Source organism: Harpegnathos saltator, unplaced genomic scaffold (genome assembly GCF_003227715.2).
Source record: "Harpegnathos saltator strain DR-91 unplaced genomic scaffold, Hsal_v8.6 scaffold401, whole genome shotgun sequence".
NCBI lineage: Eukaryota > Metazoa > Arthropoda > Insecta > Hymenoptera > Formicidae > Harpegnathos > Harpegnathos saltator.
The window spans coordinates 398057-415992 of record NW_020230208.1 but is presented as its reverse complement, the minus strand read 5'-3'; the positions used below and the strand labels follow the sequence as shown (position 1 = coordinate 415992).

The 17936-nt window shown below is 54.1% G+C and overlaps 1 protein-coding gene across 17 annotated transcripts in view; it reads right to left on the bottom strand.

Moving 5' to 3' along the window:
- Positions 1 to 1606: 1606 nt before the first annotated feature.
- Positions 1607 to 17936, bottom strand: part of tmod (tropomodulin) — a 63001-nt gene continuing 46671 nt past the window's right edge. For 5 of the 17 annotated variants that reach the window (XR_003113252.1, XR_003113259.1, XR_003113263.1 and 2 more), the window contains 2 exons: positions 17472 to 17551; positions 12520 to 12581 (listed from right to left, as the gene is read on the bottom strand). Coding sequence is in view for 4 of the 17 variants with exons in the window: in XM_025301078.1 (XP_025156863.1) it covers positions 17475 to 17551 (77 nt within the window). In the remaining 13 variants the exon portion in view is untranslated. Of the gene's footprint in view, positions 4127 to 12519; positions 12603 to 17471; positions 17552 to 17936 lie in introns of those variants that run through there. The other 12 variants (XR_003113253.1, XM_025301081.1, XM_025301077.1 and 9 more) reach the window with 10 other exon arrangements.

Genomic DNA, 17936 nt, shown 5'->3' with positions numbered 1-17936 from the left:
TGAAGACAGAGCGTATAAAATATTATAAGCGTGTAAGCGATTTCGTATTTTAAGCGCCGGATAGGCGGGTTTCACAGAAATTAACTGACGAACTATTAAGGATTATTTATTAGCTATTATAAAAGTATATATATATATGTATATATATGTGTGTATATATACATATATATATATAAATATATATATATACACACCTATATACTGTAGTAGGGGAAATCAAATTTTCTGTACCACAGAGCTATTTGTATAAAAGGCATTTGTTTCACAGGACACGCACACACACACACACACACACACACACACACACACACACACACACACACAGAGAGAGCTTGTACACACCATACACACACATGCGCGAAATCATGAATCAACATCGCTGGACATTTGATTGCCAATCACCGCGACGTCACCAAGCCGACTACGACGATATAACTTTAGGTAACATATATTTTGGATAATTATAATCTCACGAGAGGAAACTTCTAGTTTTTATTATTAGGACCTTAGGTATATACGTACATTTGCATTACTTGTAATTTCGTCGGAATTAGTTATTAAGTTTCTAAGTCACGCGCGGGCGGACGGTCCGCGGTTGCGGCGCTTCTAGCGAACGATTTTTACGAGAGAACCTCGCGCTACGTTCGGGCCAAAACGAATCCGCAGAGAGCAAAAGAGAAACACAGGTTCAAAAGAGAGACAGAAAGACGTTGACAAAAGAACGTACGTACCTTCGAAAGAGAGACGGTTCGTGGACGAGTCGACGGTGCGTCAAGAGACCTCCAGCCGAGGTACGACGACGATGAGGAGGACGAGTAGAAGGATTCGCGAGCGCGCGACAGACATGTATTCGCGAAATATACATTTCCGGCACATTTCTCAGGAAGACCGGCAAGAATCCGTTTCGGCGGTAAAAAGTAAAGAGAAAGAAATGTTCATCGACAGAGCGCTTATCGATCGTTCTTCTCCTTTCCTTCCACCGGATTCTCGGAGAATCGTCCCTCGGGTGGAGGAGTCGTTGAGACCGGCCGTGAGACGGACGTGAAAGAGAGAGAGAGAGAGAGAGAGAGAGAGAGAGAGAGAGAGAGAGAAGGAGAAAGAGGTAGAAAAAGAGAGCGAGGGAGGGAGAAAGAGAACTGCCGGCGCCCTCAGCGACGTTCGATTCGGCCGTCGCTCGTGCCGCGAACGTTCACTTCACTTGTATCTCGCTTCACTACACTGTGTAGATCCGATCGCTTTCGCTGTATGATTTTACAAAGAATAAAGAACCACCTACGAGACAGAAGACGGGAGAGACGTTTATTGAGCGCAGCCCACGACGTGTTCCCGGCGGGATCGCAGCGTGCGAGACGACGTCTCGGCGGTCTGAAAGTCCGCCGCGTTCACCTGTCGCGTCTATGACGTGTCGCGCGAGTTTGCGACTCTTTCGATTCGCCACAAACGCGAAGATAGACGCGCAACCGTGTCTATCGATCAAGGATCCGCTCCGTGACGATCGCGGCGACACTTTGCGACGAGGAGGAGACTACGCGCGGAGATCGGACGTTTGCGGCTTGCGGTGGATGGGGTCTTCCGGCTGAATGAACGAGAAACACAGGTACGGAAGTCTTTTCTTTCAGCAGTTTATTGAAACCTCGTGTTACAAGATAAGGCTTAGCGGCAAGGCTTTGATCGTGCGCGTGCACTCGAGTTTCGGTGTGTGTCACGTGTGCACGTGAAATGTGATGCGTGTTTCCGGAGTGTGTGTGTGTGTGACAGGGTGCGATACACGTTTACAATGAAGAATACCGCGAGCGAGCGAGACGCTCGATTCGCGACGCCGCTTATCGTTATTGTTAACTTTGTTCTTGCTTCTCTTCCTTACTTTCCTCCTCGTCACCCTCTTTGTCGCCGTCGCGACTCGAGCGCGCTTGTCGCGAGGAACTCTGCGCATCGTTTTCTCTCGAAGAGAAGAGAAAAAGAGGCGCGAGGTCCTGCTCTCGGCTGATCGAGAGCTTTCGGCTCTCTCCGATGACTCTCCATGTCGGAGCTGATTCTAGGGACAGCGAGCGACGATGATTCAATGGCGGCGCGCGTAATTAGCGATATCTTTATTATATCGGCGGGCTCGACTCGCGCGAGACGGTGACGATCGGGCGTGACCACTTTTGACGCCACGTGATTAACTGCTCTCGCGTAATTATCCTCACATTCACGCACTCCCGCCCCCCTTCTCTTCCTCTCATCCGCACGCGCGTACACGCAGAGAAACAATTGCGCCACTCTCGCGCGTCAAATCAATCCATTCTCTCCTTCGTCATAACACGTAGATCACATTGATCGATTAGAAACGAACATTGAAGACAATATGTACAGAGACTCGGAGACTCGTATATGTATATTTATGCTAAAATAATTATTAATTTAAACAACGAGTTAGTACCTTAGAGAATATTACAGTGACGTTAGACGCCGAGCGGAACGATCGGGTCGGTGCTTTTTTCGCTTCGTTCGCGCGTTCGTTTTCTCTTTCTCCTCCGAAACTTTACGTGTTGACAGAGCACTGACTAATTAGCCTCCGTGCGCCGACACGATGCGAGTGATATGTTTAAAAACAGGAATAATCAGTTGTCGCGTGTAAAAAACGAGCGTCGACTCGACGACGAAACTGCGCCAGCTTCGTGCGTCTCGTCACCTTTATATATCGACGAAGATTAAGCGTTATTTCATTTTCGTGGAAGGAAAATCCAATCTCGCGCTCTGACAGTTGCTCAATTATCCGACATTAATGCCAGCTGACCCGAAGAAACCATTTTTGCGCTCGTTTCAAGGCGCAAAGGACGACGAGCCGTTTCGTCGGGCAGCATAATGAGAGACGGTAATAACGAGAAAAAAGTTCCGACGAGAGCAGAACGACGGAGAGAGAGAGAGAGAGAGAGAGAGAGAGAGAGAGAGATCGCGTGTAGAAAATTCGTCCCCGACGATCGCTCGGCGCGCGGTCGACCGAAAGTTTTGGCGCGAGTCGATCGAAAGGAGCTGCGTTCCTCCTCTTTTCTTCCTCGCCTTCTCCTCCGTATGTATAAATATTTAAATAATCCGGTTAGCTAGACGTTAAAGCAATGAACGGGAGTCGCGCGACGTGTATATTATTTTAATTTATATATATATATATATTAAAAAAGTCGGTATCCTCTCGGCTTTCTGCTCACGTTACTTCATCTCCGATAACTTATCAATTAAAGTGCGCGCGCGTCGCAATATATATATATTAATTGATTAACATTATCGACAAGTCACGCGTCGGCCGCGTATATTAATTAATGTGTATACATGTATAAAGTATTTATTACATCATGACGTCGCGCGAGAAACCGCATTGAAGTGTCCTCCGTGCGTTACATAGAGCTCTAGTGCGGAAATATATATAAATATATATTTGCCTATATATTTATATATATACATGTGTATATATATATATATATATACATATATATATACACACACACACACACACACATATATATATATATATATGCATTTGGAGAACAACAAAGACGAGAGACATCCATGTATAATTTGTCATGTGCTTTTCGCGAAGCTTTCCGGCTCTCCATCCGCGTCCATCTCCTCGAAGGCTGTCAGGATCGCCCGCCGAGTGTGATCCGTCGAACGGGTTGTCCCAGGTAAACGACGAGATCCCGAGGATCAAAGAGACTTGCAAGCACGCAGGACGTTAATCGAGGATCCGGGAGGATCCGCAAGCGTCGCGCGTCCGAGGCGCTCTGGAGGTTCCCGACAGAAGATCCCGCTATCCGTGCGCGCAGAGATCTTCCTACGCTCCGCAGGATCCAAGGACTCGACGATAGCGTGTGTGTGTGTGTGTGTGTGTGTGTGGAGAATATATGTGTCTGTATGCGGGCCGTTCGACGGCGGTGCACTTGTGGGAATCGCACGATCATCGGCATCTCACCGTATTATCATCGTCCTCGTCGTCGTTGTCGTCGTCGTCGTCGTCGTCGTCGTCGTTGTCGTCGTCGTTGTTGTCGTCATCGTCGTCGTCGTCGTTGCCATCATCGCGGCGATCATCAGCCCCGGGCCCAGCCAATGGTATAGTTGCGAGAGGGTCTTCCCATGCGTTGCAGCCGATCTGCCGAAAGAAACATGCTCGAGGGAGCCGTTACGCTTCGGGAGGTGGCTTCGTTTCCGGGAGGGGGCTCGATATAAACGCGAGGATTCCCAAGGATCGTTCCCGGGGAGGTGAGAGAAAGAGAGAGAGAGAAAGAGAGAGAGAGAGAGAGAGAGAGAGAGAGAGAGAGAGAGAGAGAGAGAGAGAGAGAGAGAGAGAGAGAGAGAGAGAGAGACAGACAGACAGACAGACAGAGATGCTTTCGCGGCGAGACGGACCGCTCGCGGATCGACGATTCGCGATGATCGCGCCTTCGGGAACGGCAGTCTCCGGGGTAGGTTTCGCTCTTCCGGCGTCTCCCGCGGGGTCGATGTGACGGGAATTATCTTCACGTGCGTGTCCGCGTGACACGCGGAGCCTTCGAAGGGCTTCGTCCTGTTTCACATGCGAATCGCCTCGTCGTCCTTCCCACGCTCGCATTCGACTAGTCTGTCACTTCCGCGGCGCTACCGGCTTTGTTAGATTCCGTTATCGTTGCCTTTGCTAACGGGACGAGAAACGAAGAGAAACAACGCCGTCAGCGATTGTCGATTCTTGATCGAGAGATCCTTTCAAGGACTCGTAAGTCCTCGGAGACATCGAGCGGCAAAGTGCCGTGGCGACGGGCGATACGATCCTCTCCTGATCGATTTTCGAATCATTCACCGGCCAATAATTCGCCAAGACATTTCGTCGAGTTTCAGGTTGAGGAGAAAGAAAGAGAAGGCGAGGAGAAACCGCGTAATTCCCGACGAACACCGAACGAAATCGATGACGAGGCTGGCCGGCGCGGAAGGCGAACGGCCAAACGGAATGATAAATGAACGGCGATAATAAATAGAACAGATTAACGGGCGCGGAAAAATATGCGCGCGCGCGGTAGCTTCTTCGCGAAATTTTCGTCGCGGGACTGCTGTCGGTAGTTAAAGCTCTCGGAAAATAAGCGTAAAAAGCCGTCGGATAATTTGCATCACGAGGATCCTTTGGATAGGAGTAATTCGCCAGCGGCGGCGGCGGTGGCGGCGGCGCTGCCGCTGCTTCTCCCCGGATTTCCCCCTTTTTTCCTCCCCTCGTTGCGTCTCTCGCGCTCGCCGGTCATAAAGCAAAAGTAATTAACGCGTATACTACGTCAAACCATCGTAGCGACGATAAAACACTTTACGCGCCAGACGCTCGTATATGTATATGTATGTACACCAGCCGGCCGCATTAATTCGCACGAAGGTGTGTACGGTGTGTATTACATCTCATCTCGGTATATATGTGTGTACGCGTACTGCTCCTCTCTCTCTCTCTCTCTCTCTCTCTCTCTCTCTCTCTCTCTCTCTCTCTCTCTCTCGGAGAGTTTCCACGCGCGCACACACACCCCCGGACGTGCGATTAGTAATCTCGTAGTCGCCGGCGCGGCGTTGAGGCAACGAATTTCCGCGTTGACGTTAATTTCGCACGCCGCACCGAAGAGAAAAAGGGCATGGGCAGGGCAGGGCAGGGCAGCGCAGGGCAGGAGAGAGGGCGGGGGAAAAATGGGGAAAAGCGGGAAATTTGTGTCACTCGCAGCGTGATACGTTATCGCTTACCCGTTGTGCCGTCTCGTACCGGCGGCGGTAATTACGCTGATATTACGCCGTGTTTATTAGCCGCTCGATTACGCGCGTGTGCGCGCCGACGACCACGAGGTTAGGATCTCCCTCGGACGACGTGTTTACGACGGCGCGCAGCCTCCTCCTGCTTTTTATCGTCGCGTTGTTGCACGCGCGGCGTCACCGACGATGGCGATTAGTCCGCTCGTCATTCTGTGCCTGCGGCGATATCTCGCCGAAGACTCTCGCGAAGGCGAGGTTCGTAAAAACGCGCTGCCCCCCGCTCCCCCTCCCCCGGCCCCGCGATAAATCTCGCCGACTCGCGAACCAAAGTCGCGCGGGAATACTTCCGATAGAAATCAGATTTATCGGCGCCGCGCGTGTCCCGCAATTTTTTGCTGATTACGAACGCCTGCGTCTGCCATAGGGAGATAAACGCGCGTGGGCGAGGAAAGTTTCGGAGGTCCGAGAGCTCGGGAGGAACGCGAGAGAGAGCGTATCTCGGCGCTCTATATATTCATTCGCCGGGCCTTTTTGCGCGCGACTCACCCCCTCCGCGTCGCGAGCATAAATCGACGCGCCGCGGCCGCCTCGAGCGACGAAAAGAGATCCACTCTCCGCGACTGATAGCGCGTATCGAGCCGAGCGCGAGAGTTACCACCGTGAAATAAATCCTTGCGATCCTTGCCGGGACTTTGATCACGACACGTCAGCCGACATCCGATATCCAGCTCTGCACGTCTAATTAGAAAAAAAGATCGTCATCTACGTCTCGCCGGACATTCGAAGGGACGAAGCGCAACACGGAATGTGCTCTTCGCGGGGAAAAAGAGGGGAAGGAAGAGACTGGAGGGACGAACATCCATACAGGACGAACAGGAGTACCTCGCGTGTCCGACGCGAGACATTCGCGACACGCGTCTCGCGCAAGAATCGACCGTGTCGAGAGGCTCGTTATCCGTTACGTCGCGGATGCGAGTATGAGGACTCACGATGCGAGATGCTCGGCCTCTCTCCCTCTCTCTCTCTCTCTCTCTCTCTCTCTCTCGCGCGCGCGCCCGAATGGTCCATCGCTGAGATGGATCATTAATAACCCGGTTGTATCAGCGAGCTTTTGCCGGCGAAGTGTGCGACGACGCGTGTTAAGTTCCCGGAGTAAGCCGCGTTCTGCATTTAATGGGGAATTAATTATCGCACGCGCGCAAGAGAGAGAGAGAGGGAGAGAGCGCGAACGAACGCATACGTGCGCTCTCGAGCGCAGCAGGGAGCAGAAAGACGAAGACGAGGATGCTGCGGAGCGACGGCGGAAGCGCACGACCGAGTTCTGCCGAGTTGCGCGCGAAGAGAGAGAGAGAGAGAGAGAGACAGAGAGCACGGCGAGAGCCGTTGTAATTCGTTATTAGCGGCGCGCGCGGACGCAAACGAAGCGGCCGTAATTAGTTTAGCTGTCGGACAATCCCCCGCCCGGAGCCCGCCCCTCGCTGCCGCGCAAAACACCGATTACACGGTCGTCGCGCGAGGGCGGGGGGGGGGGGGAGGGTGCGCGTCGACTTTTCGGCCGACCGATTCTTCCGGGCGCTAATTAACAGCGGACACGCCGAACGCGGTTAATTGCGCCGTTAATCGAGCTCGCGATGACTCGCGGTTGGTCGGCCGCGACTGTGATTTGATTGCGCGCCCTTCAGGAGCGTCAAGCGCGCGAGAGTTTGATTTGGAAAAATCGCAGGCTCGATGCGGTAAACGTCGGAATGTGCGCGCGGCGGAGACGAAAACAGGGAAATAAGGAGGAGGCCTCCCGTAGTTTTCCGATCCTCCGAGGCCGCCGCGTGTAGCGACGTTTGATTCGCGGCCCGGATAAATCCCGAGGACGATCGGAAAATCGCAGCGGTCATCGTGAGCGGTTAGAGCGACGGGAGTGAAAAACAGACGATCCTTCTCCTGCAACCGTCGCCGTTGGCGGCGTTGACAGTTTCTCAGGACGAAGCGACGTAGGGAAAAGAGTAAAGGATAGCAAGGAGGAAGAACGAGGGGCACGAGGGGAGGGGGAGGGGAACTCGCCGAGCTCGCGCCGAGACAGCTCGCGGCCATCGAGCTTTTCACGCTCGACTGACGCGTTCCTAAATTTCATCTTCCCCCTCCGTGAAAATCCCCGAAGTACTTCCATCATACTTTCTTCCTGTCTCTTCTCACCCCCGCGCACCCCCTCGCGGTACCCGCCGCGATCGCAAAACACCGCTACAACCTCTTTGGAAATGTCGACGTTCTGTTTTCCCTTTTCTACCCTCCGATGTTTCTCATCCACCACCACCACCACCACCACCACCACTCCCTCCCTCCCGCCGCCAGTCTGTTTATCTGTTCCAGGATAATTCGGATCCTCCGGTATAGGACGAGCCACTTCGTCAAAATTTAATGCCCCGTAAAACGAGTCTTCCTCCCCCCTCTCCCTCCGTTCTTCCGTCCACGCCTAACCCTGCCCGCCGCCGCTCTCGTAGCGTCTCTCTCTCCCTCTCTCCCTCTCTCTCTCTCTCTCTCTCTCTCTCTCTCCGTACTTTCTCAGAGTAGCGACTGAATCCGCTTTATCATTACCAGCGCAGTTGCGCAGCCGCGATTTCGGTAAACTCTCGTCCGAAGAAATCTACTCGCGGGATGTAGCCGAGATAAGTAAAGCCGAGGAAAGCCTCGAAGCCGCTTGATAGAAGCCGTATTCGACCGGTGAAGGCTGCGGGAGGGCGGAGGGTGGAGCAAGAGCAGGAGGTAGTTTTACGAAGTTGATGCATCGCCGTGCGATTCCGCCGAACAACTTTTTGACAGACGTGTTATCGTTACGCTCCGAGACTGTCCCTCCTCCTCCTCCTCCGCCGCTTTCCGCGGCCGCCGACGGACAGGTATATTCATCCGCTCTCTCTCTCTCTCTCTCTCTCTCTCTCTCTCTCTCTCTCACTCTTTCACAAATCTTCGGGAATCCATCGGAATGTACTCCCTTCGGAAGGGCGCTCATGTAAAAGGAACACGCAGAGCCGAGCGTGCAGTTATTGCATAACACACGGGAGCTTAACTGCGACATGCATCTAAAATATACACTCGCGTGCATCGGGACACGCATCTGGAAACATATTTCTCCCGATAACAGCCCGGGACGGCCTCTATTACATTATCGATACGATCTTCTTCTTCTCCTTCATCTTCCTCCTCCACCTCCTCCTGTTCCTTTTTTCCAACACCTCTCCGCCTCTTGACGCGACCGCACGCGAGTTACGCGTCTTCGGGATCCGACGCGGAACTTTGCCAAGTTGGGAGAGTGACGCCAATGAAATGATCACAGGGACCAACAGGCCGCAAGGACGCGCAAGTGACCGCCAGGGAAATATTTCGTTTCCGCGTCAGGTGCGAATTCACCTTCGTTTCCCGGCTCCGTCGCGAACAGCTCTCGCACGCGCGCGCGCGCTACTTTGTTCCGTGAAAATTGGCAGACGGGCGCTGAAATAACAAAAAACGACGCGGCGGGTCGGGACAGGGTAGTGGCGGGGAGGCGACGGGAGGACAGTGGCGGCCAAAAAGGAAGAAGGGGTGAAATGGAAGAATAGCGGCCGGGGATAGAAGTTTCGCGCAATCTATACGGTAATTGAAGCTTCCATTATTTTTCCGGCAGAGAGCCCGCGCGCGTATAACCCGACCGGACCCTTTTTCACTCGGTTCTCTCTTCACCTCCCTCTATCGTCCTCCTCCTCCCCTCCTCCCCTCTCCGCTTCTCTGCGCATCTCGTCAAAATTTCGCCGTATACATATTTTTTTTCTCGTCCCTCTCGCCGATGTTTTCGAAGCGGCGGCCGCTCGCTACGGGACGACCCGGCCGCGTCGCGAAGGAAAATCAACGGAGCGAGCGCGAGCGCGCGATCGAAAAATTGAAAAATCCTCGGCAACGCGCGCGCTTCGCGATTTTCGCTAATAACATCGGCCCGAGGAACGTTTCCGTTTTTGTTCCGCGACGAAAAACGACGCATTTGCGACACGTTCGCCTCGCCATTATTCGCCGTATTCTTGCGTTTCACTCCCTCCCCCCCCTCTCTCTCTCTCTTTCTGCTTCTTTTACCATAACCCGCCATGCAGCATCGCCCCGGCCGATGCCGCTCGGTAGGCCTCTCTCTCTCTCTCTCTCTCTCTCTCTCTCTCTCTCTCTCTCTCTCTCTCTCTCTCTCTCTCTCTCTCTCTCTCTCTCTCTCTCTCTTCCCCTCTTTCTCTCTGTTGTTTAATCACGTTCAATTAGTCCAACATCTGAACATCATTGGCGAGAGTAACGATACTCTCCATGCTTTTACGCGAACGCATTAATTATCGCCGATACGGCGCCAACACCGTGCGTGCGCTAATTGTGCGTAATGCCGCCGGTTAACACATTGTTGTTGTTGTTAACGCATTCCGCATTTGCAATAATTCACCAATTTAATATACAGGTATACAGAGTGTACAGAGATAGTGATCGCATGCTGACTATATGCATATATGCACTATACTTGTCTCGCTGTGGGGGAGGGGGAAGGGGGTGAGATTGTGCCAACGGGCCAGCGCCTACCTCGGGGAAGTGCGACTCTAGTGCAGCGCGAATGGAGAATACATCGGGATCCGGCGCGAAATACCGACCGAGAAATGTTCTCATCGGTAGGCGCGCGTCTTGCGAGCAAAGTACAAGCGAGAAGACCACAAGAAGAAGGAGAATCCGACGTGGAAGAAGCGTCGCGCCTCTCTCTGAAATTGCGCTTCCCCTTGAAACTCTCTTTCTCTCTCTCTCTCTCTCTCTCTCTCTCTCTCTCTCTACTCCGTGGGTGCGGAAAGCTCGCGCGGGAAACGCAGCGGCCGAGTAAATTCTCCAGCCAACGGCGGCTGGCCCGAATTCAGATTCAGCGGTTGAAAAACGGAGCGGTTGAAAAAAGGATTCCGCGGGCGAGCCATCGGAACACAGAGCGTCGCGGGAAACGCGGGGCCGCCAAAGGCCCTTCACAGGATCAGAGGGCGAAGTTGACGGTATCGAGGTCGAGACTACGCTCGAACTAACTCGAAGCGTCTCGCGGCGCTGCGGAAGCTCCGAAATCGCAAACCGCCGCTCACGTGCGGCGCGGCGGGGGGCTGCGGCCGCTAATCGCGGCGCGTATCGCGAGCTAAGCTTGAAAAAAGTCACGGTGCCGGCAGCGCTAAGCGTGCCATTAGACCGGATAACATGTGGCCCTCGGCGCGATACAAGCTTGCATGCGCTTAACTGCGCTTCCGGCGCAATCGTGAGATCGATCTGCTCGCCTGCCAGGCCGCTCCGACCGACCGATCGACCGACCGACCGGTTGGTCGGCAGGTCGACGCGGCACGCACACCGATAAAAAGTGGCCTCGAGCCTCGCGAAGCGGCTCGCTTGCAGATAGCCCGTTATCGGTCGTTATCGGATGAAGGAGTCGCGGTGAAAGCCGTTGTAATTGAGACGGCCGCGCACGCGCATCGGCGCGAAGAATCGAAGGCTCTTGATGCCGCGTGTCCAGGATTTGCCTACGACGTGCCTGGCGAACAGGCCAGGTCGCGCGGAACATCGGGCACGCCGGATGGCGAATGAAGCACTCCCCTGCAGCCTCAGCTGCGAAATTGAAATCTCGACGTTCGCGGAACGCGCGGTCTCGAGACGACAACAACATCGCCGAGGAACGCGCGCGCGTCCTCCGGCTTGGGCGTTTCTCCTCTCCGAAGGAAGAAATCCTATCAGCGATGGTTCTATCGGTTCCTTACTTTCTCCTCTCTCGGCGGCCTCGCGGCGGCGCGGCGCTTCGAGCGCCGACGAAGCGCGAGGAGAAGCGGGACCGGAAGTCGCCTCGCATCTACGCTAATTAATTCTCGGCGTCGTAGCTGCTACGCGTGAGCCACGATATCCCGGCCGCCCGAAATTGTCCCGGCGTCCAATTTCGAGAATCGTGCATCGCGCGTGCTTGCAATGTAATCGAGCCACCGCAGGGGCGGGGACGAGGGCGGGGGGGGGGGGATATGCGGCGGGAACGCACGTATATTGTGCAAATATACGCGCGCCGGGCTGTGCGCGCGGCACGGACGACACGGAGAAACGACGGCGAATATGTACAAGCGTCGCGGGGGATGTAAAACGACGGCGGCGGCGGCGGCGGCGGCGGGGGAGGGAAATGGCGAGCAAACGAGAAACGGAGAAATGCGATTAAGCGACAGTCAGCGGGTACATTGCGCGTCCCGATCTCCGGCGATGCGCGCGATTGCCACGCGCGCGGTTCACCCACCCTCCGCGCTGTATCAACGACCGAATGTCGGCCCCAAACCCCCCGCATTCCCCGTCGATCCTCGGCGAATTGCACTCACGGAATTAGCGACGCGCGGGATTATCTCGAGAGCGTTCCAGACGCCGGTCAATCGCCGCGCTCGCGCCGAGAAAACCGCCCGTCGCCGTGAACGATTCCTCGTTCTCCGTCGGGAAAATCAACATTCACCGGTCGGCAACTGCTTCCGATTTTCGATTCGCGTTTCCGCGCGCGGGGAGACGCGACGCGGTTCCTCCTCTTGGCAATCGCGCGCGAACAGGATAATCGGGTTAAGCCTCTAAAGCGTGTGACAAGGCGCCGCGCGCCGGTGAGATCGGCCGATGTGTGCGAGTATGTGTGTGTGTGTGTGTGTGTGACTGGGAGAGAGGGGGCGATATTTGTAAGATAACATATATATATGTATGTGGAGTGCATGTATATACGTGTGTGTATATATATATATATATATATATGTATATATATTATATATGTACAAATAATACCTAGACGAACGCCACTTCGCGTTAAGATGTCGCCACCCCGAGCCGGGACTGCCGTACTGCAACAGACACCCGAAACACTGTCATCATATGCGTTTAGCAACAGAGAAGAAGAGAAAAGGGCTCTTTACCGAATCGGTACGAGGCATGCCGGTAAAGAGTGTTGCAAGAAAACAGACATGGTCACAAACAACATCGCACGGCCGTTGCTGTCGCGTGTCGGCGAACGCGAGAAGCGTGTGTCCTTCTGCAAAAGCAACGCGGCGTCTTTGCTTGAATATCGAGCGCGAAATTATCCTGGCGATTTTCCGCGGTTGCTTTTCTTTTTCGTCCTTTCGCGCGAGTATCCTCCGCGAGAGTCATTACGGCAGCGTTGAATCCCCTCCCCTAGCGCGGAGGTGATCCCGGCTGTAAATCGTCCGACGATCGTTTCTCGCCGCTTTCCCCGCGAGACGAGTGAACGCGCGAGAGGGCTGGTGAGGGGAGGAGGAGGGCGAGGGAAGATGAAACGCGCGGTGTCTCGCAATCTTGGCGATATGATCGCCGGGCAATTTTCAGTTTATCCCCCCCCCCGACGACGAATGGCGCGCGAGCGCGCTCGTCGGATCGCGATCACCTGTCGTTGGCGAACAAAAAGCACGTTGCACGATTAAAAGGAACGATCACGGAGCAATCGTTATCCCCTCTCCCTCCCACGTAAAATAGTAATCCCAACCGCGCGGCCGCGAAACGTAAAACATCCTCGCAGATCACCGAGCACGCGCGCGCGTCGTTTTTTAATTGTCTTTCGTTCTCACGCTGCTTTCGTCAAATTGTTTCGCCCTATCGAGCGCACCGCGGCAGATTCCATCGGCCGCAATTTTCTCTTTGCGCCGCTCGCGATTAAACCGGCGCCGATTCGATCGCTTTCAGCGGCCGTTCAGCCCGGAGATTCGATTCCCAAGTAAAACGTACGCGCGCGCATATTTTTTGCTCGGTGTTCCTTCAAAATCCCGATACATCTCGCGACAACCTGCGTCGGAAGAGGATACTCTTCGCTCAACATCGCGTCGACGTTCTATCTGGCAAAAAAAAAAAAAAAAAGGGCGAAAAACACAATCATGCGCGTTCCAATTGGACGGACGCGCGCTGAACGCTGGCGATAATAATAATAATTGATCAAACGGCATCGCGGCGCGTCCAACTTATTTGCCGCACGCTTCTCGCGCTCGCATTTCGGCCGAGCGATAGTGGCATGCCGCGAAAATGCAATATACATCAGCCGCACTAGAGCCGCTCCCGCGCGATCGACATTACGAGTGGTTACGAGTCCTCTCCGATCTTACCGTGTACGGTATACGATGTCCCGTTTGCGCCTCGCGCGGGCACCGCCGGACAGGAAATTTCCATAACCCCGTCCAGCGAATTATTTTCGCGGCTGGTGATCCGCCAAGTCGTAATCACTTCCGCGTGTCTCATGATGCGAGTGACGCGGGGATTTAAGGGGACTGGAGGATCAGATTGCTGAAAAATCGTGCTTATTTTTGATAATATTTGTTTAAAAACAAAATTTTTCTACTCTTCATCTCGTTCACTATGTTATATAAATATATGTAAAATTTTCGTCACAAAAAATCATTATCAAAAACAAGCACGCTTTTTCAATAATCTGAACCTCCAGTCCTCTTAAGGTAATTCATCGACGGGGCGAAGCGCAATCGTCCTCGTCGTCCTTGTCGTCTCTCGTCCTGTGACGTTTTTTCCTCGCTACGCAGAGGACGACGAGGACGACGAAGAAGGGCTCGAGATGCCGTCGCATCCGAAAGATTTAATGTGCATTACGAGAACGTAACGGTGGAGCGGACTCGCGAGGAGCGGCTCGATAGCGAGTCGTAAATTTCGTGTCGCCGGTTAGTGGGAAATCTCCATGAGACTGGCAAAGACAGACACAACGGCGCGCGCCGCTTGTTAGTCATCAGACAGATGCGGCAATCATTAATCTAACGCACGTGTTCGCCGAGCGAACGAACGAGCGAGTAAGCGAGCGAGCGAGCGAGCGAGCGGCTTCGCGTTCCCGGAGATGTAATTTTAGCGCGCGTCGCGCGGCGGAGAAAAATCGCGACAACGACGTGAAGAAGAATCGCCGGGCGGAAAGAGGAATTTCTCGCAAAAAGAAAAAGGAGAGGAAAATGAAAAACAAGGAGGACAAGAAAAACGATGAGAGTCAAAACTTTCCGTTGCGACGCGCGAATGAACGACGCGAACATCCGCGAAATCTGATCGACCGGATCCCCCGAGTTTAATCGGTTAAACGATAATTAATAATCGGCCGCCATCTTGGCCAAACGAATGCCCTGACAATCGGTTCGACGCGGTTTAATCCTCGCGTCGAGTAAATTCGCTTCATCGAAGAATCACGCGATAAAGACGAGAGAGCAGCGTCGGATAGACGATATGCCAAGGAGATAATAGAGTTGCTTCTCCCTCCCCTCCCCCTCGCACTTTCTCTCCTCGTGAGAGTGAATAAAATTTCGGTGAGGTGAGAACCGCGCACACAGCCATGTCCCTCGAGTCTCGAATCCCCCCTTGATCGCGCGAAATAATCAATTTCGTCATCGCCCGACAGAACGCGAAATAGAAGCGGAAATAAAATCTTCATTTTCAGAAGCGATCTGTCTCGTCTCGACGAGCGAGCGGCGAAGCCGCTTTATTATCGGTCGCGAAAAATCAATCGCCCGGACGAATGCGTAATACCCTGCAATGGCGGTGCGCGACAAATCGCCGGCTTGTAAAGCTCAACCGGGCGATAAATACGCGATTTACTTTATGAAATCCGACGTGATGCGATCTTCAAAGATACGAGAGTTACGAGAGGGGCTTTCCTGCCGCGCGCCCCGGTCGTCGTATAAATCTCGCGCGCGATATAAACCGAAGTGAGCGCTCGCGCCCCCCCCCTCCGCCCCCCATGCAGCAGCCGCCATCGACAATTAACATTTTACGGGTGCGTGCGCGAACACTAGGGTGGATATTATTTTAAAAAGCCGCGCAATACGCCGATAAATATTAGCAATTTCGCGCCGGCTGCGCGGCCGTTCGCAGGCTCATTAACGCAGGCTCGCGTCGTTAATCCGATCCCGATGAAAGAGTGGATTGTTCTCCAACCGCGGCGATTTGCATTTTAAAAACAGCGCGCGTGCGCGCGCGCGCAATCCGCGGCGTTTTGTCATCGTTGCGACACCCGGCGCCGATCTCCGCATTAGCACGTCGTAAAATCTCGCGGCGAGCGAGAAGCCCGATGGTAATTCGCGGCGGAATTCTCTCAGCCGCGTCTGCGACCAGAAAACCGACCGCGGGAAACCGTGGTGTGGCGGGTGGACTTGCCGCCGCGAAACCCGCCGTTCATCCTGCCGGCCGGCGGGGATGCTCGAAAATTCGGGGAAGTACGAAGCCGCGACGAGCGGCTCCCGTGCGGTCCGCCGGATTTCGCGGGGATTCCCCGCGCGATTAATGGCGCTGACGAATTCGCGGCGGGGAATTGGAGAGCGTCCCGAGAGCCGGCGGAAAAAGCGCATTCCGGGATTCGATTTAGCCGCGAACGAGCGCGGTGTCTTAGCCGGAATTGCCCGCGACGGAAAATAAAAATAAGATCCAGAAAGACGGAAAAAGAAAAGGGGGAAAAGAGGGTTCGTTCGAAAGGAACGACGAAGCACTCCCGGTTGCGTTCCGTCCCGGCTCGTCGGTCGGATTTCCCCGTCCTCGCGGGACGAGCGAGTTACAGCGGGAACTCGCGCCGATGCTCGAAAAGCGAAAAGATACGGCCGCTCCCGCGCGATTCATTCGCTGCAAGACGTCAGTCAGCCTTCGCTCGCGGCGGCAGAGCCGGGCGTGTGTTAAGCTGTCTTCGTGCTGACGGTTTACGTCGGCAGGACCCGTCACGCGAGCCCGAACAAAGCTCTACCCCTCCCTGCCCCCGCTGCCGTGGAAATTAACGCGTCACGACTTCATCGGATTTGATAGGATGCATCTAAGCCTCATCGCGCGCACCCCGTCGAGGGTGGTTCTCGATGGGGTGCGCGCGGGCAGGTGCTGCGCGCACGTCGCGAAATACTCGCGACGTGCTCGGGGGAGTCACGCGACGTTCCGCGACGTCGCGGTTCGTTAACGTTAACTACGTACAGCCGCGTTTTGTTGGCGATCGAAATGCCGAAGAAACGTCACTCGGGAGACATCCGTTTTCTTTCTTCCTTGGCTCCCTGAGCGACTAATTATTCTTCGGACGATTCTCGAGATTTACCGCGAAATTTACTTAGATTTCTTTATTTTCCGAATTTCACCTTGAGAAATTTAGAGACTCGATGAGAGAGACGCGCAGCTATCGTCACGGCATTCAACGTGCGACGTCGACCACGGAGGATCCGCCGATCGGGCCGCGAGATCGATCGCAACGTACGTACGCCGATTACGCCCCGGAAGAGCAGCTCGCGCAACATTTACACGCAAATTGCGCGCGTGACTCGCCGGAATAAAGCGACCCGGGGAATAAGTCGGAGCCGCCGAATTTATTTCGCGAGTTCCGTACGCGGACTCTTTGCGAATTTATATGGAAATGCGAGGGGGCGCCCTCCTGCGCGGGGAGGATTTTATTCTAAACGAACGACTCCATTCGGCTCGACTCGGCTCCGATTACCGACGATTCCGCTCCCGATCGCCGTTTGAACACCCTCGAGCTCGCGCGCTATTTTTCTCTCTCTCTCTCTCGCTCTCGCTCGCTCTCTCTCTCTCTCTCTCTCGCTCTTTCTCGCTCACGCTCACGATAATTTGTCGCGGAAGCCGTGTTAGTGAAGCTATAAAAATAGCGTCAGCGGTTAAGCTCTTCTCCCCCTGGCGAGGAGGAGACGCAAAGACGCAGCCTGCACTCTCTCTCTCTCTCTCTCTCTCTCTGCTGACGGTCTACCACACAGCGCGGGTACCTTTCATTGGATCAAGGCAGGTTTCCTGTGGTTCATGTTAAAGAATCGGAACTGTAGCCGCAGCGTTAGATCTTTCCGTACTGTTGGGAAAGAATAGGTGTCGTAAGTATATATCGCAGCTTGAGACTCGCGTATTCTGTCGTCGTGTGATGGTGAATGTTCGCGATGATCGTGGGGGGGGGGGGCTATCGCCGCGGCGGCGACCCTCGAACTGGCGAGACCAGCGAGACTTCCGATCGTCGACTTCGCGGATTCCTCGATCGAGCGTCTTGACTCCGAGATGGTCTCCTTCAAAGTTTCGATTTTCAGCCGATCCGCTGGCACCCCCGGACGGTATCGTGCGGTTCGCGTTTGCCGTAAAATCTCAGTCTCCTGAGCTGATGCGACGGCACGTTCATCGTTCAACGTTTTTAGCTCTGGTTATTATTGATTAATAATACGTATGATCAAAGAAAATTTTATTAA